Below are 27321 nucleotides of genomic sequence, written 5' to 3' on the forward strand. Positions count from 1 at the left end.
GCGCCTCCACAGTGAAACAGCTGATAGGAGGGTAATGGAGGAAGAAAAGAAAAAAAAAAAAAACAGACAGGAACTGGACCTTCTAGAGCAGGGGTCTGCAACCTGCGGCTCCAATGTGTTTACTGATGTTTCTGTGTTTATAGCTTATATGCTACGTTTCTTTATTACTGACTATTGAACTTTTCTTCTTTTTGTACAGTTTAATGCAATAAATGGTCACATCATGAAGCTAATCTTCCTTTTAATGCAAATAACAGTAAAGCCCAACTTGTTTTGTTGAACACTGGGTCACATAGTTTATTGTGTAGCTGTGCAGAAATTGCTACGCAAATCCAATGTAATCATTTCTGATACCTATGTGAGCTGAGACCTGTACTACAAAGCTGGATTTTCTGGATGGAGTGTGCTACATTTGTCAACTGATGGGCTGAAAATAATATCAAATAAATGGGGTGATTTCATCCACACAACTGAGACAGCGTGAAGAAATAAAGCGTTGTAACTGACCCCTATAAAGTATGTTTTTGTACTTGTTCTTGACTCGTTCCCAAGTCCGTTTAGCCCCACTAGGGTTGAGTCTGAAATAATGATGTCAATAATAATGGTCACACACAGCATAACTGCAGAACCATAAATTTATAGAACGCATAAATACTCATGCTATCATGGTGAGGAATTAATAATCCAACAAAAAATGCGCTCCAACAGGGGGGCTAAGCCTCAAAAAATACTAAATGGAAAATATAACGGAAATGAAGGACACGGAGGAAGTGCTGTGTGAAATGTCTGTGCTGTAATTAAGTAAAATTGAGTGATCAGAGTGCTGTCCATTTGTATTGTCTGATATTATAAAATCTAACAAATTTACATATTATCAGAAACAGTCATTTTCTGCTAGCTTTACATCCTGGCTGTTGCTGCAGCAACAGTGTTGCTTTTGGGCTGAATGGTGAATTCGAATTCTTTATATTTTTGAAGAATATCTGTCTGCCCCTCCATGGTAAATTAGGCTGCTCTGCAGGGTCTCTTTATCTTTGTGATTGGTCAGACGCTGCGGACACCACCTCTTTTATGTGAGCTGCACTGATCAAGATTGGAAAACCCTGGCTTCAGTCACAGAGATGATAACCAGCTTCATAGTGAGATATCCTTGGTATGTTAATTCTGCTTCATAGTACAGGCCTCAGACCTCCTCTTTTACCCGGAGCTAAAAAATTAATCCTGCCAGAATTTCAAAGTCGGCCAGGATTTTTGTCTGTCTCAGTCTCAGACATGCTCCCCACACTTGCTTATTATTGTTCTACATGCAACAGGAGAGACAGAGGGAGGAGGCAGCAGCAGGACAGAGAGGCTGGAGTTATTTCTGCAAAACTGCGGAGAAATTGCGAATGACTTCCTTCTCATAGTTTCGGATAAACTCTTCCCAGTGAGAGGTTTCATCCAGCATACATCATCCAGGAGTTTGCTGGGTCAGAGTAAAGTCCTGTACGATTTTGAAATTCTGGCTGGACCTATTTTTTTTTTAGTTCTCAGAAAGAGATGTTTATATGAGGATGTGATAACATAAATGAAATGTAAAATGTAATTTGGTTGTGACAATATATGCCAAAAAAGCACACATCACTTTTCATTTCACAGGTGCATTCATGGAAATGGTCAGATAGCACAGGTAGGGTGGATTATGGATGTAGTGGTAATCATAACAGTATTTTCTTCTCAAAGTTCCCTGTCACTTACCAGTTTCTATTTTTAAAGGTCACACAAATACATCAGCAGCTGAAAACCAGGAAGCACAAGAAGGGGTTCGACCTGGTCTGAAGCAGACTGGTGTGGATCCAGCGTGTTTAAATGTCAATTCCTTAAGAACAGTCACTTTCTATGTGTGAATGCTATATCCTTTGTCACTTTAGTACAAATATAGTTAACAGAATATATTATATTTCCCTGTTTTAGCTCAACTGTTTATTTTTAAACTGTTCATTTCTAACAGTGAGAGAACAGAAAGCTGAATACTTGGACAAAAGTTTTATTTCAAATGAACAAGATTTGGAAACAGAACTGTACTAACAGATACAGCAACACTGTCTTAATGAAATAAACAATTCTCTTACATTTAACTTTAAATAACTTTCTGATTTTCTTTTACATTTTTATCACAGCACATGTAAAGATCAAATGAGATGGCAGGGATAGAAATGTGGATCGTCGTTTACTAGTAAACACTATATGACTTGTTGAGCTGTTTCAGGCCAACAGGAGCTCTATAATCTGAGTGGTTCTGTCCTCCTACGTCATACTCTGCATTGGCAGTTCCCTGATGCAGTAGGTGGACCCACCAGGTTCATACCAGTCCTGGATTGAACCTAGGCATGTAATCACCTCCAGTTTGTCTGGTTGATCAGACTGTGCTGAGAGATCATCTGGGATCAGACTCTTTATCAGCTCTTCCACATCTGAGTGTCGGATTATTGAAGATAAGATAAAGAAAAATCAGATCCAGGTCATCCTTCGATTCTGTCCTGCAGAAAAAAAACATCACATACACACCACTCACATAAAGTCAGGGAGAATTTCAATTTCAAAATTAGCTTAAAATCCACGATAACCTTTACAGGTCTACTTTTGAACTTGTGAAATATGAAATGTGAAATAGGCATAAGAAATTGACAATCATGGTCCAGTACAATAAATTACTCTTCTAAAGGATGTCTTTATACTTCATCTTAAGTTTTATTAATGTGGTTTTCCCCAGTGGGATTGAATCTTTATAAAACTAAGATTTTGTTCTATCCACCAATATTTTAACCCACAAGCTGCAGTTTTAATGAAGGTAAATATTCTCTATCCTTAGCAGCAGCTGCAGTAATGCTCCCAAAATACCTCTTCGTATTGCCCATATGCTTCCCTCCTATCGGGTAAAATAATTAGCTTTTTGTCAGCGGTTGCCATGGTGAATCCAGGTATCAGTGCTCCACTGATGATGGCTTTTTTTTGTGATTTCCAACTCTGGGTAAAGATACTCAAACTTAATTGAACTAACCCAACTTTTCTGGAACAGAGAAAACTCAGCTCAGAGTAAGTTAACTCAGAGTTTCTTTTTTAGACTCAGTTAGTTGAAGGCCCCCAGGCAGTCTGAAAGATACACATGGACAATATAGATGTTAAAAACACCCTGGTGTGACCACAAAGCCTTATTAACTGACAGATAGGTTGATGTTGGAGTAAAATATATTTAATCAGCATTTCAATTACAGATGAGCTCTAAAAAATAGTCCACCTTCAGGTTATATTTTTATTTTCCATGAGGCCCCTGATGTTTCCTAAATTAGCAAATAACATTTGTCAGCATTAAGTGTTTATTTGCCACATTCAATGTTCCAGACATAGTTATCGGTTTATTTTATCACCATGGACAGCGGCATTGTTTGTTGTGTGCTGTGAGCCATATAAACATTTGCTGCTTTTTGAGTTACAGAACTTTCCGTCTCTATATATGATCCTTGTGATTATATCATCTGCATACAGTAGTAGCAGTTTTTGTTGTGTGTTTTTTTTTTGTTTTTTTGCAGTCTATGTCCAAAAACAAGGCTCCCTGTGTAATTTAAACCCTGTATTAAATTATACTAAATGATCTGTGATTACTTCTGTCCATGGTGTGATTTCAGGATGATTTACATTTATATTTGGTCAATTAAATCCTTTTAGTTCAGTGTTCTCCAACATCGACAGCTCTGATGACTGTTCCTATCCTGACAGACGGCTAACACCCAGCTAATGGCTAACGGATGGCTACACTGAGTTTCTGCAGAGATAGGATCTCAAACACACATCCAGCTCAGATGCAAGTTTTCTGACACGACTGTTTAACTAAAAATCACAGAGTAACAAAGAAATGAAGCAAAGCTAACAGAGTAAAATAGCTTCATAAAAGGTCACTAGCATCAACATTAGCTGTTAGCATTAGGTATTGACATGACAAATGTATAAATATCTGAATAATTTCCCAAATAATTACCTTCTCCTGGTCTGAAGTTAGTCCTCTGGAGTTGAGCCTCTTTGTGATGCAATTTGTTGGTGAGTCCTGGTTGAACTGCTCATGGTTGGTAAAACAATTCAGTTCAAAGTGCTGCAGACCAACAGTTTCTTTTTGTTTTGTGTTTTTTTTTTTACAAACTTATTCTGGAACATGACTCTGATATATAAAGTTAATGTAGACGGCTCATATTTCCTCTGAATTTGGGGCTTTATGAAAGTATATATGTTCTCCAGGGTCCTCATTTATTAAGCTGGTATACATACAAAAACCTGAGCAAGCTTTCGGGATTTATAAAAACAAAACTTGGCTGGAGAATGTTCCTACCTCCACAGCAACTCTGACCCTGCCGTACGCACAAAATCTGAAGAAACGGGAAACTGCAACACCAACGGCAAAAGAACAAAACCAAAGAAATGATGTGAAATGTGAAACATGTGTGCAAAATCCAATATAACCTTTCACATCACATTTTATATTAAAATTATTTGCAAAAAGAGGCATATTTGATATTGATACTCCTGGGAGTGCATGTGCTCACACACACAAAAAAAGTAAAAAAATAAATCAGGATTTACAGAGAATTGGAGATTTGTGTTATTAATAAGAACCACAACGTCTATGGGTGGGGTTGAAGACCAGCAGGTGGAGTTTACTTCTCCGTTGTGATGTAACTAAATCAAATCCAATCCACTCTATTTATAAAGCACATTTTAAAAACAAAAACATGGCTCCAAAGTGCTGCACATGAAAAAAAATCAACAATATTGATGAATAAAATAAAAATGTAAGTCTCATTTGTTTAATTAAAAACTTCATTTAAACTCAGGTAGACCCTAAAAAATGCCAGAGTTGTTTTTATAGGAGTTTTTGTGTCTGGTAGTGACTTAGAACAACATCAGGGACTCTCCCAAGCACTTGTCCCCTATAAAGCATCACAAGCTACCAGAAAGTTGGGAAGCAGAGGTTCATGTCGTACTAAGGGAATAATTATTCCTCACTTGTATAATGTTTGAAATGAGTGGCAGTAAGCTGAATGTCTTTGGATATATAAAAGCTGTTTGAACAAACAACAAAATGCTACCTGTCTTTTGGAAGTTGTGGTAATCAATACATCACTACATCCAATGATGTTTGGCCTTAGAAGCAAATTTATGATGTTAACATTAATACATGCTCAATAAAAATACTTAAGAAAAGAGATAACATGATGTGAAGACAGTAATTGAAATATGTTGTTTCTGCTTTTTTCATCCAATCAGTTTTATGGAAGTAAAATTGATTTTTTGCAGGCTTATTCTGAAAAATGATCACAGTCAGTTCAAATGATAGTCATTAGGCAGATAACTAATAACTATGGCCGGTCATGATGATGGATATCCTCTGCTGTCGCCTGACATTTTACAGAACAAATCAATTCACTATAAGGGATTTATTGAAACCTTTAACTCTAATTAAACCTTTCTTTCATGTTACAGTATAATAATAATAATAATAATAATAATAATAATAATAATAATAATAATAATAATAATAAAAAGCATCATGTTCTATCAGCTTCAGAGACTTGGATGCTTTGGTACAACAGAGGCAGCGTGAGCAAAACATGCATGTGCTTCTCATATTTAAATTGCAAACACACTCGTTAAATGAATAGCTCACATTGATTTTAAATCCATGCATATACAGTAGACGTTAATATGTAAGAGCCATTAATACCATTAATGATTTATCACCCACGCAAACACTTGTCCCTCTTAGAAAACCTAGAAGAGTCATGTGCATCTAATGGCTCCTCATCTTTCTCTAAGGTCACTGTGCACTATATGCTGAATATTAATTTTCACTCAAAACAAAGAAATTTAGATTTAGAGCATCACAAACAACAAACTAAACGTTACAGCCTTTGGGCAACACTATCCCGCCAGTGTACAAGTCTCCAACAGACAGTCTATCAAACAGGCTTCTTAAAGCACAGAAATAAAAAAAGTGTGTTGTCATAATTACTGTGAGATTGGTTTGGATACGCCATGTGTTGTCCTGCAGGATTTGGATCAGTGTATCACAGTGATGAAGCTCCCAGTGCAATTAATGATCATATAAGCTTTGCTAGAATACATACACATATGCATGTTTAAATACAGAAAAACACTGAGAAGGCACTTAAGTCAAGATGTGATAATTAACTACAAAGTGTTTGTTATAGCTGCGTTTAGACGCACACGAGGCACCTGGGTTGATGAACTTTTAATTTTTTACTTCCCCTTCACCAACAGGAACAATAAAGAAAAAAACGCCAACAATAACTTCCGCGACAACGTCACGCTTCATACTTACATCTCTGGTTGCGACGCCTGCCTTTATACATGGTCATGGCGGGACAGATTAAAAGCGACGAGTGTGCTACAGTTGTGCCGTCCCCACCTTTTCCTGCTCCGTCAACTGTCGGACTGCCGCCGGAGCATCCGCAGCTCCCGAGCCGAGCTGCCTCGGACCGTACCATTTACCAACCTGGTCCGGGGGGAACTCCGGGGGGAACTATGGGAACTACAGCCTGCAGAAAGTCAACTACAGTCCTACTGTCTTCCTTAAAAATAACAAAACACGTTCATTATGCGTCTTCATAGAGAGATTAATAAATAAATAGACTGATTAATAAATGAAGAATGGCTGACATATTCGTAGGATTCTGTTTGTTTATTTATTTATTTGTTTGTTTGTTTGTTTTTATTTATTTTTTCAAGTTTCTAACTATTTAGAAAGTGTCTTGCTACAAGTTTTAAACTTGTTATTTGTTGTTTGGGGATTGTGTTTCTTGTCTTTTTTATTTCAAATACCCAGTTTTTGTATATCTGTGAACTTTCATTTCCTGTGTTTGCTTAGTATTGTATTTCCCAAAAAATATTTATTGCTGCAGGCTCTTATGTTATCTGGAAAAATGTTGTCGGTAGGATTTTAAAGAAGAAAAATTATTTTCTTGTAAATAATTTGCTTTTGCTGGCTAAATATTTTAATATTCTGTGTAAATATGCAAAATAACAAGCTCTGTTTTTACAGATGGAAGAATACAATTGAAATATTTGAGAAGTCTTTCAATTAAATGAAGAAGAAAAATATTTATTTCTTTACTGGACGTATTAATCACCTTGGACTGGGACACTCACCTTGTTTCTTTGGTTACAAAACTTGGGAAAATGTCTGTGGCATAACTGTGATGTTGCTTTAGGATTATACATGAAACATAAACCATGAAGGTAACCTGCCTAGATTGCCAGTTGTTTCTTTTCTGTACTCGTCCTTGTTTAGGGGTTTGCCTTTTGCCTGTCCACTTGCTAGGTTTGTTGACTTTATTGTTTGCTGTTGTGCGTATGACCTCTCATCTGCTTGAAAAGTAGATTTTGGACATGACCTGGTTTTAGGTCCTGCTTTATAAAACTCTAAAATTTATCTTCATGGCTAAGGGAGTTGCATTTTGGTATGTACAGTACATATCTTTGTTGTTTGTTTTGCTCTGTCTTAAATTATTTGTTCCTTGAAACTGGAAATTTTACCAATACTACATGCATACCCAAGCTTCTGAACTGAAAACCCTTGAAATAGGTTGAGTATAATGAAGTGGAATCAAAGCATAATGTGGGAGATTTTAAACCAAAACTATGTAAGCTGAGAGCTTTCTTTGTTCAGGAAAGTCTTGCCAGGGAGAAAACATGTATGTCTTAACTTACTGTTATAGATTCTGACCAACTGGGATCCTCACCAATCACTTTAGGTTCAGATCACCTAGATCATCTTCTGAGCTTGAGAAAACAAACCTTAGTATCTTGTGACAACCAGTTACAGAAAGTGTTTCACAAGATAACCAGGAATATTAACTGTGTAAAAACTAGTTTTGTGAGCTCGACAACTAAACCAGCTAATTGCAGGCATGGCTAAGATGCCTAAATGCTGAAGGAAAATGTGGATTTAACAATGAACTCTTTCTGGATTTGCAGCTCAGAGCATTAACTTTGACAGGATAGATGTTGTGACGTCATCTTGAGAACCCATGAGCTACGCTACCCAACGTATCCTGCCAAAGACTTCTTGGGTTGTCAACAGCCATTTACAAGCACAGATAAATTCAAAGGAAAAAATGCTGGAAGACAGCCAGTGGTTTCAAGCTTCTATTTCTGCCTACATATCCCTCATCCTTTACTCTATACACTGTGTTGACATGCATGCAGCAAAAGACAGGTCAACAGCAAATGGAAACCAAAAAGCATCTGACACCAAATAAATCATCTCTTGCCTGCAGATTCTACATATTTATATACAGATATGTATTTATAGAGAGCAAACAATAGATAACAGTAAAGCCTGAATACTGAAGGACTTCAGAAGGGATGCAAAAAAGCTAATATAGTGATTAGTTACATTAATATTTACCCCATACATAAATGAAAACCCCAATATGTATGCTAAAAACAGACCGAAACTGATGTTTGTTTACATGCATAAAACTGTTTGTCTGTTCCTTTTTCTTTTTAATCCTGAATCTTTTTTTCCTATTTTTTTTTATTCAGCTGCTTAAGCAAGACTTTGTGTACACACATCTATAGCATTGTATCTGTATTTTCTCCAGTTAATTATTTCATGACCAATTCAGTTTTCTTCTTCCTAAGCCAAAATGCTTTGCTGATTTTATAGCTTTATCAGCTTGTTGGCATCATTTAAAAAGCGAATTAATTAATATAGAAAAAAGCAGAAATGTGTATTGCACCAAATTATTTATCACACAGTTAAAGAGACATAAATATGACATTTCTACTTTTTGGATTTATGAATGTTTCTCTTCAACCTGCACTGATAACAGTTTTGGTGGAATTCAGAGCACCTTTCTTGCAGATATTGTTTCAGTATTCAAGGAATATTTAAAAGAATATATATAAAAGATATATAGTATATCCTACTTTCTTTTACCATAAAATTTTTTAAAAAATTCATGTTTGACCCCATTTTGGTCACACTGCACTTTTTCATTTACTGAAAATGCAAATCATCTCTTCATTGCCAGTGTCTCCAATTAATCTATCAAATGTTTGTTTGTTTTTTTTTCATTTTATTTAAAGTGGATGAGCTGTGGACTGAAGAGACAGATTAAAAAAGGAGAGCGCACAGGGGGCAAAGCAGCCCACTGATTCCCCAGCTGTTGCAGCTTTTGGTCTCGGTGGAACATGGAGCTGTGTAATTATAATATCAAATTACTGTGACGTGGTTTCTTGTGCTCAGCCTGACATCTTGGTAGTCCACAAAACTGAAAGCTAATGAAAGCTAGGTGTAACACATTCAAATAATTAAGGCTGGACATTTTAATGTAACACACGTCATCTATTTTTTAGTTTGATTTCTATACTAAAATGAACCTGCAAGTATTTATTAAGACTGAAGAGGCTGGAGGAGAGTTAATAAAATAACAGTAAATCTGTGTATTTGGTAATCTATCAAACAAGTTCTTCAAAAGCCTTTTTTAATTCATTTTAAGTTATATTTAATCCATCATCATCAATAATTATTGAAAACTTTTAGAGAAAATGCAATGTCAAGGCATATGATTTGTAAATGTAACAGTGTGATTATATTCTGCACAGGACGCATGCAAGGTTTTACTGCTTGACTGCTGAGGATGCAAATGAATGAAACATGTTGAGGGACCATACTGGTCTCAGTGCTTTGCTCTCAGCACCATCTAGTGTTCATGCATATGGGAAATGAATGAACGTGTAAGCAAAGTATTTCAACAGCTATCATGCTGAGAAGGTTCAGTTAGTAATTAAGAGTTAACGCAGAAGTTTGAAATCTTTTAATCAATTTAATTTACTTTGGCATTGACTTTATTTAATTATTTTTGTGTATATTATAACTTGCCTTTGTCTGTTTGTTTAATCCTCCGTAGCAGTTCATACATTGCCAGACTAAAAAAATTAAGCCAAATCTATTTGGTCAGATTTCCTGTAAATACATGGTCCACATGTTCTTACCACGCCTGTTTCACTAAAATAAAGATGATTTTTTCCAAATTTTAATCTCATTTTCCATGAGTTTTAATCAATAACAAATTAGCTTTATCTACCTAACAGAACAAGCCAAACAGTAATAGTTCTTGACTTCAATGGGAGGTTCTGCAATATGTATTTTAACCACAGAGAGGCGCTCAAACACCACCAGAAACCAGTCACACCAGCGCTCTGACACACCATGACCCAACAATCATAAAAAAAATATAAGGGTAGGAATATCAATGCATCTATGTCCATATTTTATCCACAGAGGCAGAAATTAGAAGAAGGAAAGGGGACTTGTAGAAACAGGAATGAACTCATGCATTCTTCATCACCACTAGGCATCTTCATCACAAGTTAAATAGCTGCCGCCCCAGGACCGCTACCACCAGCATGACTGAATGCCACTCTTATTTGCTTTAACTACTTAAAGTCATCTTGTGGTCTATCCAGTCATGTCTTCAGAAATAAAAGCAGTCACTGGAGATTCAGTATCTCCTGGCAATTAAATCTACTCAAGCATGGAGAGATGTGGTACCTCAGAGGGACGAACTGCTCGTTGCTTATCCAGGATGTCATGCATTTGATTCTGACCTTCCTGTCGTATGTTATGCAGTCACACAACTGCCCCCCCCCCCCCCCCCCCCCCCCCCTTTTATTCTACTCCTCACTGAGTGTAATTTAAAGGCACTGAAGAAACTATCAGGAGATCTTATCAAGTGCAGGTTTCACACACTGCAGGAGCCTAATCAAATATCAAGTTCATGTTTAAAAGATAAGATATTAAGGGTTAACTTTCCCAGGGGAAGGAGAAGAAAGGCACAGGACATGATTTCTGGAGCAGAGGGAGTCATTTGCTGTAGGCACGTGCAGAATCCATCTGACACTTATGGTGCATTGTTCATATACTTTATTTATTGCATGTGTGTGCATGTGTGTCCACAAACTGTCTGTATTCACAAGGCAGAGTGGAGCTGCAATATGCAACACCAAGCAAGGGAATTTATTTCTTTGACTGCTGCATGAAAACAAATCTTATCAAATCTTACTGGTAACACGCTTTGACTTTAACTTCAGTTGTGTGGAGTAACAGTCACATGGCTGCTGTATTTTACTAAAAGCATATTGTTTGTTAGCATGCATATCAATGAGAATAAGCTCTTTAAGTGGATGCAGATTGGCCTTGCAAATTTAAGCTGACTGAGGGAATATGAGTGAATGTGGCTACAGAAAAAACACTATGGTGCTTGTCTGTGATTCATGTTTTATGTCTCTAATTAGGGCCAGCAAATGAATAACTTCTCAGACCATAATGTCTGATATGTGGATCTACACTGAAGCAAAGACCTGAAATGCAGCTTTAAAGGCAGCTGACAGACTCCAGCATCATCTTTGCATGGCAAATGCAGAGCTGAAGCTAGCCGCTAGCCACCTTAGCTTAATTTAGTTTTGCATAAAGAAAAATAGTGTGAACTGATATTATTAGCTGGGTGTGGTTAAAGTTGAAAATGTGCTGGCTCTGAAGCTTGCTAATTAACATGTATGTTCAGCTATTTTAAACACAAGGAGAGGTGTTAAAAACAGCCAACTTCTGTGATCTTCACACATAGCTGTGAGGCAAATTGAGTCCCTTGAGACAGATGTTTGCCTGGTAACCCCACAGCTGCCACTAAACAAGAAACAGAAGCAGTATAGATTCATCACTTCCATCAATGTAGTTTAAAGGAGCAGTAGACGTTTTCACAGATTTTTTTTCCTTTTTTTGTTTTGTTTTTAACCATACCAGCTGCTCCAAGTCCTGTGCTAAGTGAACCTTCTGGCTACAGCTCAAAACTTAAAGCTAAGACTGATCGGCAAGAATTATCTTTGAGGACAGACTTTATGTTCACAGTTTATTATTTCTATCATCTCTTAATTTATGACACAACTCCAAATAAATAGTGCGATCTTTGAATATGGTGATATTGGTTTTATAGCCTGACCATTACAGTGGTAACAAACATGCAGTTTTACTATAAATTACAATATTTTTATAGCCTAATACTGACAGTGAATGCCCAAATGTCCGCATTGCTTTGAATATGCTCTATGTGAAAACTGCATGCATTGTGGATAGGAGAAAGTATTAAGGATGAAGAACAAAAAACACTGATTACATTTCACACGTATTGAAGCAGAGGAGGCTGAAGATGTCAGAAAGTCAGTCATCCTCATTTTTATTTATTTAAAATGAGTAAATTTAACCTTTTAAACCAAGAATTTAAACTTTTGAACTATTGTTCCAGAGCATCAGTGCATTTTGCTCCTATTCCTGTTGTCAATGCAAAAGCTTTTTATAGGTGATCATAAGCAGCAAGGAAGAAGCATCTCGTAAACAGTTTGGCTCGGGCAAGAGAGCCTTAATACAGGTATGAGATGTCAGAATGGTCATGGTTTATTTTACTATTAATAATTCACAACATACATGAGAGAAACAGAGAAAAAAATGCATGCAGAAAAACAGGCAGCATGAAATATAACATCTTTCCCAGATTTACAAAGTGAATTTGTGAAATTGCAGCGATGGACTGGAGATCTGTCCATCATGTGCCTTGTTTCTGGTACTGTGACAGTGGACTGGGGTGGTAATGATGCTGGTTCACAGTTTTCTATGGTGGCACTTAAATGCTGGGCACAAAATTGGCAACAAACAACCACAAAACAGAAAACATTTCAGACTACTTGACAATGAAATAAAATAAATAAATAAATACAAAAAAACAGAGCTACAAATAAAAAACCATGAACAGTGAAACAGACAACACAACGAAATCCAGAAAGCAACACTGTAAAAACCATAACAATGAAACAGAAAACACTTCAGGAAGCATAAAAATTAAAACAACACAACAGTGGTTGCTTTTAATCTCATGGTCATGGTTTTATTTAGTTTCATTACTATTATATTGATCAGTATCATCTTTCTTATATTACACAGTAAAAGAAAGATTCAACAAAAATAAGGGTTGTGATCATTAATAACAGAAACCTAAAAGTTTAGGCTATAACCTGTGATGGGCATTTACATTAGATAGCAGAAATTTGTGGGAGGATTTGCTTCCATTTGTAATCATTAATAACAATGATAGAAAAAATTATAAAAAAAATGCAAGACATGTACAATATCTGAACACAGAACGAGGCTGATTACTGCAGCGATGACAGTTTCACTTTAGCCATCCATCACAAAGTTCTCCAGCTCATAGTTCCCGAGGCACATAATTATGTACACGGTGAACACAACTTGGCTTTGCAGTTTTTCTACTCATAATTTCACAGCCAAAAATGCATGAAACTAGGCAAACTCAAGGCTGAATTACAGACATGACCCTGCAGCACTCTTATTCATATTTAATGAGAAATGAGAATTAGTGAAGTACTTTTACTTTCAACAGAGGAGGCTGAGTCAATCAATAAGTAATATAAGGAGGATTTACAGGGATCTGCTAAACCCCCGTGTGGACTGAGCTTTGATTGTTACCTTTGTGTTGCTGACCAGCTGTCTCTCTTCCCACTTTCCTCTCATCCTCTCTGTCTTATGTGTTTTATTTAACGCCAACTTTATTTCAGACCTTGACATGGGCTTTATTTTGATTTATAGATTAATTTTTAAGATTCAACTGGTTGAATTTAAGGTCAAAACAGATATATCGCAGAATTTTTGACCATAAACTGCATGAGGCCGACAGTAGCTTGAGGTCTTCAGGAAATATTAAAAATGAGGATTTGCCATTCAGGCTGCAGGAGCTAAAAATAACATGCATTAAGGTCTCAGACAGAGTAAATCTGTATTGCATTTTCAATCGTAAAGCTTATTTTATATGAGTTTATGAAATTATCTTCTGTTATTGGTATTGACCCCAGTTTTATGACCCATAGCTTGCTTTTTAAATGAAATGCTGTTTGAATTTATTGCTTCTATATTACCTTGTATTTTATTTACTACAATGAGATTGTGTACAATGCCACAGAAAACTGCTGTTATGAGAGATAGCACTTGTTTAATGCTTTTCCAGATGAGAGAGATATATTGCTTAGTAATTCTGTAAACAACTACCTGGAAATTAAGGATATCAATATAATACAGAACAAAAGTACCTCATGCATGGAGAAATATTGAAGCAGAGGAAAGGTTTATCAGTTTTATGTTTCTGAATAACAGACTCTGTAAACGCTATGAGTCCAGTGGAAATTGTGAGTCAGTTTCATGATGGATCATTCATTTCTGGGTCAGCGCTTCAATAAGACATAACGACTAACACCTTATTGTTTGGCAGACACAGAAAATATCTTGACACCATAGACACTTGACACTGATTTATAAGCAGATATAATGGAATGAGATTCTGAAGCCAATGGTGATCCTATATCTCCAGAATCTCCAGAAACTTCATCCTCCAGGATGACAGCACTAGAGTCCTCAACTCCAGAGTTTGACAATGGAAAGGATAAAATGACCTGCCCTGAGTCCAAGGTTGAGGTCCAGACCTCAACCTAACTGAGCACTTGTGGGATCAGCTTAGGCTTGCTGTACATACTAGAATGACCAACACAAACACACTGGCTGACTCTAAACAGCTCCTGGTTGAGGACTGGGATACCATCCATTAGCAATATGTGACCAGGCTGGTGACCAGTATGAGGAGGAGATGCCAAGCTGTTGTGGCTGCACATGGATCTTCCACAGACTACCGAGATCCCTGACAATGTAAGACAAATAAAGTCTAAAAATAGACTAGGTGTGTTATTTAAATTTTTATTCTATTACTAAAATCACTGTGGAAGAATGCAATCATCCAATCTACCAAGCAACTGAAAATAAGAGTGAATGCCAACAGAAGAATATTGTAGGGAATCTTGACACATTATTGTGGGGCACTGTCCACACCTTTAGTTGCATTACTCATTCCACAGAAGCATTATCCTTACACCTCAACATAAAGTTAAATAATCTGGGTTTTCCACAATGTATAATACACCACCAATTGGTATTATTAAAGCGGGGAAATAATCGATCAAACACACATTGCCCTACTTTTGGTTCCAAGTTTAGATAAAGACAACTACAGAGATATGTAGCTATAAATGAACAGAAACAAATACAAGAGACAAAAGAGATCACAAATAAACTGGCAGAGATAATGCAGACAGCTTCAAAGGCAAATCCCTATGAAGATGGTGAAGAGAAATATAAATTACAGTGAGAAATAGGAGACAAAAAATAAACAACTTAAAAGGCAAAAAATTGCAGCAAACCATAAATATAAAAGACTGAAGGAGGCCAAAATGACCATACACAAACTAACAAAAAGAGATTAACTACAGAAGACTATAAAGAAACATTTTTTGTAGAAACAAATTGATTCAAAACCACCATAAAAAGATGCACAACTATCAAAAGACAATAAATATTGAACAAAGTAAAGTACTTAATAAAGACGCAAAAAGACCAAGAATATATAATGACTATAGTTAGACATAAAACAACTAACAACCAATCAGTCACAGTTAATGACACCACTAGAAACACATAACATCTATATAGAAACATAATAACTACATACAGACACAGAACAACTAAAAAGGTGCCAAAAATTACCATAAATGAAAGCAAAAATTACTAGAGGTGATAAAAATGCAGATGCCATATGAACAAAAGGGTCAATCACTAAATAGAGACATTACTACTACAAAGAAACACACACTGACTGCAATGGGTTGCACAGCAACTACAAAGTCAAAAAGGGTGACGATAAGGGAACATGACAGGACCAGAAGAGATAAAAATGCAGATACACAACTACTAGTGACTACATAGAGACATAATAATTCGAAAGAGATGCAAAATCACTACAAAGACACAGAACAACTACAAAGTGGTACAGAAAAACTACAATGAAAACAGAAAACAACCAGAAGAGCTAAAAATGCAGATACACAACTGCAGAGGCAGTCAATCATTTTACAGACACTTAAATACAAAGAGATGAAGCAGCTATGAGAGAGATCCAGAAACCCATGAGACTCAAACTGTTTATAGGTGAAATCAAGCACCAAAAGAAAATAAACGCACTATTAACATTATGTGTTTGTGTCTGTTCAGCTTTGTGGAAGCGATTCAGGGATTTTCACACAACTGTCATTTTCTCATAATCTTATTACAGAACTTATTATTTTTTTCATCCTGTGTACTCTTGGGATCAACATCTAAGGTGACGCTTACCAGCATCTTGGATTATTTTTGTGTGTCATATAATTACACTTCTACTTTAGAAATAGCCCTTACTGTAGTGCAGACTGGGTGGATGTAACATGTAAATAATGCAGCCTTTTCTTCAGCCTCACTGTAATCTAAACTGTCAGCAAAACAGAAAGATTTTCTTACCTAGTGACTGTCCAGCAATGACTCTGGCATTCTCCCCAGCTACAGCTGCCCGTGCGTTTCTCTCAGTGACATACTGAACGAAGGCGAAGCCCTTGTGCACCGAGCAGCCCACTATCTTGCCGTATTTGGCAAAGATGGCTTCGATGTCAGCCTTTGTCACCACAGCTGTGTTGAGGTTGCCGATGAAGACGCGGGAGTTGAGGGAGCGTGGGTCATTCTTGTTGGTCACGTTGCTGGTCTGGGTCTTCCCAGTCATCCTCGTCCTGCAGCAGGGCCTGCTGGGAGACAGATGAATGCTGCTCAGAAAGACTGCAGGGGTCACACGCAGAAAGCCAAACAAGAGAGCAGCAGTGGGATCTAAACACAGGGTAGGAGTGGTAAATATCCTGCAAATAATTGCAAGGTTTTACTCTAATTAGGTTAGGAGAATTAAATCCATTTAAACCCTACTGAATGTGCAATAAATAAATAAATAAATAAATAAATAAAGGAAATAAACTATTTACATTTTATTAACTTAAAATGTGTTAATAAAATAGTGAAGCATTTGAGGATGGATCTGGCTTTTAATCACTGATTGATCTTTAACTGATCTTGACAATAAGATGAGCATTTTACCCAAAAAAAAAAAATGTCTCAGGAGTACTTATTTTCTAAGTACTTTAAAATGACAAGTTACTACAAAATACACTTTAAAAAACTGAGAAAACAAACAATGTTAGTTTCACGGTAGTATTGATATATGTCACAGTAGCTTAATAAAGCCCAACTAACTTTGGATTTCCCTATTTTGGATATTATTGTCTTTCAGATTCATCTGTTTCTTAATTCATCTTTTAAAATGTTTTTGCCAAACCAAATAATATTTAGTTGGTTTCTATAAAAGAGAAAAGCAGAAAGTCAACCAATCAGATTAGATATGGGATAATATTGAAGAACTAAATCAGTTAATTAAAGGCTTCCTCCCGTTACATGACTTTGAGACAGTAATGCATGCCTCCATTCCCCCTAATTCTAAATATTGTAATTCTTTCTGTGTTAGTCTTCATCTGTCACCCTTTTATTAACCTACATGTTTTACTAAATGCAACAACCCGCCTTCTGATAAGTGGAAACTGTGTGAGCATATCAACCTAAACTGGCCTTCCTTTCAGAATCAAGTCTGAAGTTTTAATACTTATTTTAAAGGTTCTCTGCAGCATAACCCCCTTCCTTTTTATCCAGACTTTTACAGCCCCAAACTCCTGCCAGGACACTGAGGTCCATAAACCAACTGTTCTTGGACATTTCAAGATCCAGGCTCAAGAACAGATGTGGCACAGCCTTTTGGCGGCGGCCTCTAATCTCTGCAACAGCCTGCCTTTTCAGATAAGAGCTGCCCAGACCGTGGATCATTTTTAAAACATAGCTGAAAACAAATTTCCGCCTGCTGGTTTTAATTCGGGTTGAGCAGGATATCTTGGCCTTTACTGTGGTGTTTAATTTTACATCTTAATTTATATTTATGGCTCATTTTGGATTGTTTTTATGTGGCTTGTACAGCACTTTGGTCACCGAGGTTGATTTTAAATGTGCTTTTGAATTAAACATTTCCTGCTGTTCGTACTTGATCTGTATTGTTATCAAGTAACAAAACAGTTACTCATTTGTAATAGCTACCAAATAAAATCCACAGAAATTTAGTTTATAAAACCACAATAATAAGGAAAGGGTTAAAATATCACATTTAGGGAGCAGGAAAGGTGAAATTTTGGCTTGGCACTTAAACTACAAAAAGTTCTCCCTTTTTTGAGATAAATGATTCACGTCATATTTATTTCAGCATCTGAATCATTTGCTGTGGAGGCTGAGACAGACTGCTGCCAGCGGGAGGTGGCAGGAACTCTGGAACATGGAGGCAGCTGTGAGTCAGATGTGTAAATCTGATAAATCTCACTATATATGTGAACTGTATTTTCACATATGAAAATAGCATCATGTGGATGTCACAATAATCCTTGAGTGTTTCCAGCTATTAAAGCCTTCTGCTCCCAGTTCACAACACTTCATGGGTAAAAATAAACAAAATATTTCATTGTATCTTGTTTCTAGGTGCCCACATTTAAATGCATAGGTTTGACATCAATCAACAGAAACAAAGAATAAAGAAAAAAAAAGTCATTTCCATAATCTCATGTAGTAATGTCAGCTTTTAGTATGTGATAAATATAAAGTGTACTATGGCTCTATTGCTTTATTACATATAATGTTGTGAAATAATATATAAACCACAGAGACCAGTTTAAACTAGAACAAGTAATAGCATTAAGGTACTTTTGAATGTGTGATTTCTGCTGCTTTTGAGTATTTTACAGTGATGTGTTGTAGGTTTACAGTAGGTAAAGGATTTGTAAATCTCCACCAATGGCTGGTTTATTACTTTCAGGGAAAAACGAAACAAAAATAATAATAATAATTTACCATGGCATGTCAGATGTGTCACAGTCACTGACCCTGTGAGTTGACATACTTTATGAAAAATAAAGACTAAACAGGATTATGTAATGAGTTTGAGGAAAGAAAATGTGTTGTATGACTAATGAGCCTCAGGATGATCATCAAGTGTCACTAAGAGATTCTGACAGGAGAAGAAAACTTGTAGGTCGTTAGTCGCTATTCCATACTGGTGAATATCTTGATGTTTGGCATTTATAGTTAAATTCACCTTTATGTTAAGCAATACAGCTCCAGCTTCTCAGTTGTGAAGATTTAGAGGATCTATTTTTCTATATGATAAAACCAACCTGTTAATTTTAAGAGGTAACATTATTTCATATGTTCTGCTGCTGGAGTGGTCATCTTCTGTGTGACACCATAACCTGCAGCTAGACCATTTCATGTGCCAAGCCCTGCATTTTTATTTTGTTCATGTTTTCATCATGTTTTATTTTGTGCTCTGCAGGTGATGGTATGTGGCTTTGTGTCCAATAGATGGATTGTGGATCCTTTCTGCTACACTAAGACAACCATTTTCTGGGGTAATTTTTTTTTCCCAAGAGTGGTGTTTATCCTCTAGTCTGCAAGCAAAGACTACTAATAAAAAACATAATTTCTACTGTTGTCTAAATTAAGATGCCGTACAGAATGTAATCAAAAACAAAATGATTTGCAAATGAATTTAACCCAATACTTGAATAAAAAATATATAAAGATATCATCAAATGCAGCTTACTAAATGTGGTCATTTTGGGGGTTTATAGTGTTTTTGTTAAAGGTCGTTACAGGTTTGTCTTAGGAGACATAATTTCTTGATGAAGTTGGTTCATTAAGTTTGTGGTTTGCTGGTTGTGCTCATATTTTAATGAGTAATTATGTTTTCACTAAATGTTTATGTCCTTTTGTTATTTGTAAACCATTCTGAAGAGTAAGCATCATATAACAAAAAGACATATATATATATATATATATATATATATATATATCGATCATCGAAGTTCGACGTGTTGTGAGGGTCTGCTGGGAATGTCTGGCAGAGTCCCCTGTCAAAAAAAGAGTTTCAACTCCCATCTCTGGCAGAGCTTCAATTATGTCCCAGGTGAGGCCGTAAGGTCGTCGGTGCCTGTCATGGCAGTAACCCCCCGAACTCGTTGGTGGACACCGGCAGTAAGGGATGCCGTCAAGCTGAAGGGGGAGTCCTAAGTCAAGTCGCTAAGGCAAAAACTCTGGCATAGGAGGAGTTTGATGACGCCATGGAGAATGACTTCCGAACGGCTTCGAGATTCTGGTCCACCATCCGGCAGCTCAGGAGGGGAAAGCAGTGCTCCGTCAACACTGTGTACAATGGGGATGGGGGGCTGCTGACCTCGACTCGGGACGTTGTGAGGAGGTGGAAGGAATACTTCGAAGACCTTCTCAATCCCACCAACACGTCTTCTGATGAGGAAGCAGAGTCTGGGGTAGCTGGTGCTGGCTCTCCCATCTCTGGGGCTGAGGTCGCTGAGGTGTTTAAAAAGCTCCTTGGTGGCAAGGCCCCGGGGGTGGATGAGGTCCGCCCAGAGTTCCTTAAGGCTCTGGATGTTGTAGGGCTGTCTTGGCTGACACGCCTCTGCAGCATTGCGTGAACATCGGGGATAGTTCCCCTGGACTGGCAGACTGGGGTGGTGGTCCCCCTCTTCAAAAAGGGGGACCGGAGGGTGTGCTCCAACTACAGGGGGCTCACACTCCTCCAGTAAGGTCTATTCAGGGGTGCTTGAGAGGAGGGTCCGCCAGCTAGTCGAACCTCGGATTGAGGAAGAGCAGTGTGGTTTTTGTCCCAGTCGTGGAACAGTGGACCAGCTCTACACCCTCTTCAGGGTCTTTGAGGGGGCATGGGAGTTTGCCCAACCAATCTACATGTGCTTTGTGGACTTGGAGAAGGCATTCCACAGTGTCCCCCGGGGACTCCTGTGGGGGGTACTCCGGGAGTATGGAGTGCCGGACTCGCTTGTACGAGCTGTCCGGTCCCTGTACGACCGGTGTCAGAGCTTGGTCCGCATTGCGGGCAGTAAATCAGAATTGTTTCCAGTGCGGGTTGGACTCTGCCAAGGTTGCCCTCTGTCACCGATTTTGTTCATAACCTTTATGGATAGAATTTCTAGGCGCAGTCGAGTTGTTGAGGGGATCTGGTTTGGTGGCTTCAGGATTGGGTCTCTGCTCTTTGCGGATGGTGTGGTTCTGTTGGCTTCATCAGGCCGTGATCTTCAGCTCTCACTGAAGCAATTCGCAGCCGGTCGATCTATGTTCCTACCCTCACCTATGGTCATGAGCTGTGGGTAGTGACCGAAAGAACAAGATTGCGAATACAAGCGGCCGAAATGAGTGTTCTCCGCAGGGTGGCTGGGCTCTCCCTCAGAGATAGGGTGAGAAGCTCTGTGATCCAGGAGGGGCTTAGAGTAGAGCCACTACTCCTCCACATCGAGAGGAGCCAGATGAGGAGGCTCGGGCATCTGGTCTGGATGCCTCCCTGGTGAGGTGTTCCGTGCACGTCCCACCGGAATGAGGCCCCGGGAAAGACCTAGGATGTGCTGGACGGACTACATCTCTCGGCTGGCCTGGGAACACCTCGAGATCCGTCCGGATGAGCTGGTGAATGTGGCCGGGGAGAGGGAAGTCTGGGTTTCCCTGCTTAGGCCGCGACCCGACTCCAGATAAGCGTCGGAAAATGGATGGATGGATGGATGGATGGATGGATGGATATACACAGTGCTGCTAATGATGTGAGATAAATAAAATGACATATAAACCTTAGCACAGATATACAACACATATGTGGTATGGGTCAAATCATGTCAGTTTTTTTCTCTCTCACTTCTTTATCTCCACCCTTTCTCTCCACCTACACATAATCCATTTTCAATCCCCCATGTTGCTTTTAATGTTGCTTTTAAAAAAAAATCTCCTTTTGCAAGACACAGAAGGAAAGATCATTTAACACTACAGAAAGCTCCATAATGCAGTTATTGAATGTTTAAGAGTTAATTGCTGTAATTAGTGGCATAGCAGAGTAAAAGCCAGCAGTGTACTGTCAGTCCAATCAAACTTTGACCCCTCATTCATTCCATCTCTACCTTTGTTCAGCCTCAACAGCTCTGACACCCAGTTTGACTCATGAGAGGCTGATGAATGGGAAGTATACTGAACGGCCTTTTTGATTCAAATGTACAGAAGTGAAGCCATTAGGTGGTTGATGGGTGATTAAGCGAGCAAAAGAGCATTTAAATAGCTTTAATAGGAGAAAATATGAGTTTCCCGATACAGACTCTTTCAAAGCTGGAATATAATGCTGAATGACAATGCATTTGTTCCTTTTTTTCTATTGAATATTAGCTGAAATGTTTCAATTACAAGTATTTAAAATGCAGGCTGTAATCAGGTAAAATATTAGATTTATAATTGTACTTTTTGGTAGAAACAGAGAAGCTTGAATCAAAACAGAAAATCTAGAGAACTTAGCAAGCTTTTCTTTACTTAACTAGAAAAAAGTAAACATTTATAAACCAGCATTATTTATTTGCCAGTAACTTTCCATTTTCTACCACATTTGAACAATGTGGAAACCCCTGTAATCCACAGCTGCACATCACCATTCATGGCTAAAACTCTCCATGGTATCTTTAAATACAAGGACAGATAAATTCCCAGGTAAACGTGAAAAAAACAGACAGGTTTATAAGTAATTCTCTTCTTTGTACAGCGAACGAGTTCCAAGTGATCACAAGATCAATCACATCTATGAACAGCTGATCAGAGACAAACATTCACCCTCATCTGCTTCTGTTATCAATCTTAACATTTCTACCAGTATGTGTTAGGTCTTTCAGTCTTGTCAGCACCTGGGTCCAACTGGACTCAAAAGCGGTCTGACTATCACTTAATTATGACGTCCCATCTTGTTTGAATTCATGCTTGTGTTGTTCTTCCTCTCAAATGTAAGTCGCTTTGGATAAAAGCGTCTGCTAAATGACTGTAGAATAGAATAGAATAGAATAGAATTGTCCTGAAATATCGCATCAATATTACTGAATAGACGGTCATGAAATTCGGAAGGCATTTTTTATGCCTGATCAGGGCCACACACTAAACGCTGCACTGAAACTTACTGGCTAAATACCTGCTGCTTCACCTCCACCTGTGCAGGTCGGAAAATCTCATTCAACCATAATTCACTCACAAACACACACTCATACCTGTAAATGTTTCTTTCCTGTCTTTGTCCTCATCCCCTGGCTCTGTCTGTTAGGGATCTTGTCTCTGTCCTAATCTCCTGTCTCCTGGTTTACTTTTTCTCCTCAGCTTTCCAGGACTGCCTCTCTATATGTGTCTCTCCAATTTTCCCCTCTACTTCTCTCCTTGTGATAAAAAGACGGAAACATTAAAGTTCAGCCGAAGTAAAACTTCGATGTACCTGATATTAAATGTAAAATAATGCAAAGTTGCCAGAGATTTTTTCTTTTTTTCTTTTCTTTTTGACTAGGACAATAAAACTGTCTGGTGATCTCTCCTCTCTGTAACTATTGTAGTGTTCATTTTGTTTCCCATTTCCTGAGTTTTCAAGTCCTTCCATATGGTGGATGTGACAGGATGTGCTGCTCCTGCCTTGATTCACGTATCACAGGCAAAATTTCAACCAGCATTCATTTTCCTTATATTATGATATTCTGTCATTTTAATGATGTTCATGTTATATAAAAGACTTCTGTTGTGGGTAAATTGCTGAAATGCAACTTTTGAACATTATTTGGCAGCTTTCACTGTTGTTATACTTATTTATACTTCAACTGTTAAAATTATTATTTCACTAAACAGGCCGATATGATTTAATATGGTTCTAAAACATAAAATTAAACTATATGGTGAAGCCTGCCTTATGACTCTTTAGAATATTAATCAGAATAACAGAACATTAACAGAAACTTCATGTAGCAAATAAAAAATAAATAAATACAGTTTTCAGAAGCACAAAGCCTATTGGACACACCCGGAAAATAAAATAAAACCACTTACAAACTGTATTTCTAGTAACCCATTCATACACCTTAGTGGTGGATTATCATATTTATTTCCTAAAACATCTATAACTCAGCATTTTTAGCTTGAACTTGATATTGTCCAAGTTATGTTTTTATTTTCAGCCTTGTGACAATCAGGACCTTAACAGGACCAGGGGCCTGTTTCACAAAAGTAGAATTAATTTATTCAGGACAGGAGATGGTAGCAGGGCTTGAGCAAGCCTTGTCAGAACATCCTGGCTTCAAAAACACCAAGCCAGGCTGAGAAGGAGTGACTAAGTCAAGTTAGGTGGAAGTAATCTACTAAGTGTAGGTTCACGGCTGATTTCAAAAGACCACAAGGTTGATCAAAGATTAAATGATGCCGACATGGAAAAGTTGCTGCTCCTTACTTATAAATAACCTTATAATTTCACTTCAGTGGATTAATAAAGTATTTTTAATTTAATTTTATTTCACCCCAAGTGAGAAACAACTAGTGATGGAGGCTTGTGAAGAATTAAATCACATAATATTGTAGCATTCTTGGTAACTGCAACTGCAAAGACTCGTGGGAGTTCACGTTGTTGGTAAAAACAGACCTTGTAGCATTAGCAGCTATAAATCCAAAAGGTGTTAGCTAAATGACAGTACTAACTGATATGTTAACATTAAGTGGTTTCATTAAATTCTGATTTATGTCAGCAGCACCGCGAATGTGAGGGGTTGTGTGGAGGATGAGATTTCCTCCCTTTGGAGAGGTCACCTTTGAAGAAATTAAGAGCTTGTATACTATCTACAGTGTCGCCTCGTACTCGCCTGGTACTTTATATGTAAAGAGAATAATGGATGAAATTCAAAATATAACTGAATTTTTTTGCAGACAGCAGTGGACCAACTTATAAATGCAAGAAAGTACATTAACAATAAACTATATGTTTAACTGAAGGCAGCATTAGTTAATGAAGTGTAGAGATGGGATTTATAGCTCTTTGAAGGAAGCTGGATCTTGAGGAGCCGTTCCTTTCAAAGAGCCATTCAAAAGACTGGCTCATTCTCACAATATCTTACAAAATTTCACAGTATATAAGAATGACAAACAATCAAAATATAAATAAACCTGAGTGGTCAGTGCAAATTCTAGTAAATGTTTTGGATAGAATTCACAGTATTTGTTTACCAAACAAAACTCTCTGCCCATAGATGCTTCACATGAATGTAGCGTGTTGGACATCAGACTTCTATGATGTCACATGTTATTTATTTTATTTTCATTTTACTCAAACTACTTCTTATTTACTTATTTATTCATTTATTTATTCATTCAGTCATTTTTAGCTGGAAGAGGGTTGGGGCTGGGCTTTGCGTGTGTGCGTGTGACTGTGTGAAAGATTTCGTTGAGTGTTTTTATTCTGATGTTTTTAATCATGTAAAGAACTTTGTGTTGCCTATGGTATGAAAAGCGCTTTAGAAATAAAATTTGATTTGATTTGTTTTCGTGAAGGCAGTGTCAAAAATTTGTATATAAAAAGAATGGCTCACAAATGAACTGCTCACAGCTGTGAATCGGTTCCCATCGTTCATTTAAAAGAGTTGTTCAAAAGAATCGATTCGTTCATGAACGTCACATCTCTAGTGAAGTGAAAGGCTAGGTAGTAAAATCAAGCTGTTTCATGTGGCGGACAGAGTTCACAGGTAGTCAGATGTCTTGTCACCACACATGTAAAAACTAGCTCACCTGCAGGTGGTGGATCTCAATACAGCAGTTAGAGAGAAACCTGAAGAAAGTGGACCTGGAAATCCAGAAACTTGAAATAGAAGTGTTTTGCACAGTAACATTGTAGTTTAAATTTAACAAACTGTACAATTTAAACTTTGCAAACCTGGAGGGTATTACTTTTAAAAGTCTATTTCAAACTTGGAGCAAATAAACAAAACAAAAAAAAGTTATAATTTGCTGGATCATGAAAGCAATCTGCATGTTGATCATCTCACATTAATCAGTAATCCAGTGATCTAGGTGTCTGCTTATCTAACATCAATATGTTCATCAATGAATTTATCAGCCATGAGTATTTATTTGTTTATTTATTTGTAAATACTGTGCTTTAATTTTGTACATTCTGGAGTGTGCAAGCAGAAGTAATTTCATTGCACAATGTTAAACTGTTGTTATACTGTGCAAATGATAATAAATCTCTTGAATCTTGAATGTTTTATATCTTTTTAATCGTTTATAGAATTTGCTGTCGCTGTGACTTTAAATATAGATATAGATATAAATATAGATGAAAATATAAATGAAATCATTTTAAAACTGGAGTTATTACTGACTGGAAGTGGTAAACAGCTGCAGCATTAAAAAAGCCTGAATGTTGGTCTGGAGCAGGCTAGCTGCACAGGATACATTTCCACGGTAACCGATGTGTTACTGCTTGTGTGAGGCCAAATCAGGAATAAGTTCAGCCAGGATAACCAGGAAATCTTAGCTTTATCACTTATCTCAGTTTAGTGAAACAGCCCTCTGGACATATCGAGCCGCTCTGAGCTAAATTAGCTTCTGTATTATTTGCACTACTTACCACTGTCTTAATATCTTTTGCTCTTCCTGTTATTTCTACTATCTTTTCTCACTGACAGATAACAGATAACAGATAACCTTTCCTTATTTTGATAAACTCTCTCACCGCTCTCACCTTAACAAGCCACGCTACTCACAGGTAAGACTGAGATGTGTATGGGGCCCCTTCATGTAGGTCGCCATCGGTCGACCACTGTCTTTGTAAACCCTTCACATTGTCTCTGCTCTGTTGTGATTTAAACTTGGCCGGTACTTCTGGCCCGAGGGTCCAAGCATTTGCCTGTATGCCTGTTGGCAAGTGCAGCGTCTGATCAGAAGACGGTGTTTCCTTTCCAGTGGGCACCAAGTAGACGTAGGCCCATCCCCATAATACCATTTGGATAATCCAGCATTGCGCCTGATAACAATTTTGGTTTTGAAGGAAGCATCATTGTTACTATTTCATTGTTTATAATGATGTTAGATTCAGAGATTCAGGTCCCACTCAGGATAAATTCATCTGATGCATCACCATTAGATTTTTTTGGGGGGGTTCTTAGAGAAACTCAGCTGCCACATTAAGACTTTTCACCATTCAGTCATGCATGCAGTGAGAGGTGAAGCTTTCCAGAGATTATGTTTTCTTTATTTCTCTGCCAAGGCAAGAGCCATGGCAGACATATGTAACCACTGTTATTGTTTGCATGTTTGTCTGTTTGTCAGTAAGATTATGCAAAAACCTTCAGAAAAAATGCAAATCA

At 37.5% G+C, this 27321-nt stretch overlaps 1 protein-coding gene across 3 annotated transcripts in view; it reads right to left on the reverse strand.

Moving 5' to 3' along the window:
- LOC121645057 (RNA-binding Raly-like protein) overlaps positions 1-27321 on the reverse strand; it is a 57665-nt gene that overhangs the window by 16379 nt on the left and 13965 nt on the right. The window contains exon 2 of one of the 3 annotated variants that reach the window (XM_041993354.1): positions 16496-16770. In XM_041993354.1, the coding sequence (XP_041849288.1) occupies positions 16496-16751 (256 nt within the window). In that variant the 5' untranslated portion in view covers positions 16752-16770. Of the gene's footprint in view, positions 1-6370; positions 6515-16495; positions 16774-27321 lie in introns of those variants that run through there. The other 2 variants (XM_041993353.1, XM_041993355.1) reach the window with 2 other exon arrangements.

The sequence above is a fragment of the Melanotaenia boesemani genome, chromosome 8 (assembly GCF_017639745.1).
Source record: "Melanotaenia boesemani isolate fMelBoe1 chromosome 8, fMelBoe1.pri, whole genome shotgun sequence".
Taxonomy (NCBI): domain Eukaryota; kingdom Metazoa; phylum Chordata; class Actinopteri; order Atheriniformes; family Melanotaeniidae; genus Melanotaenia; species Melanotaenia boesemani.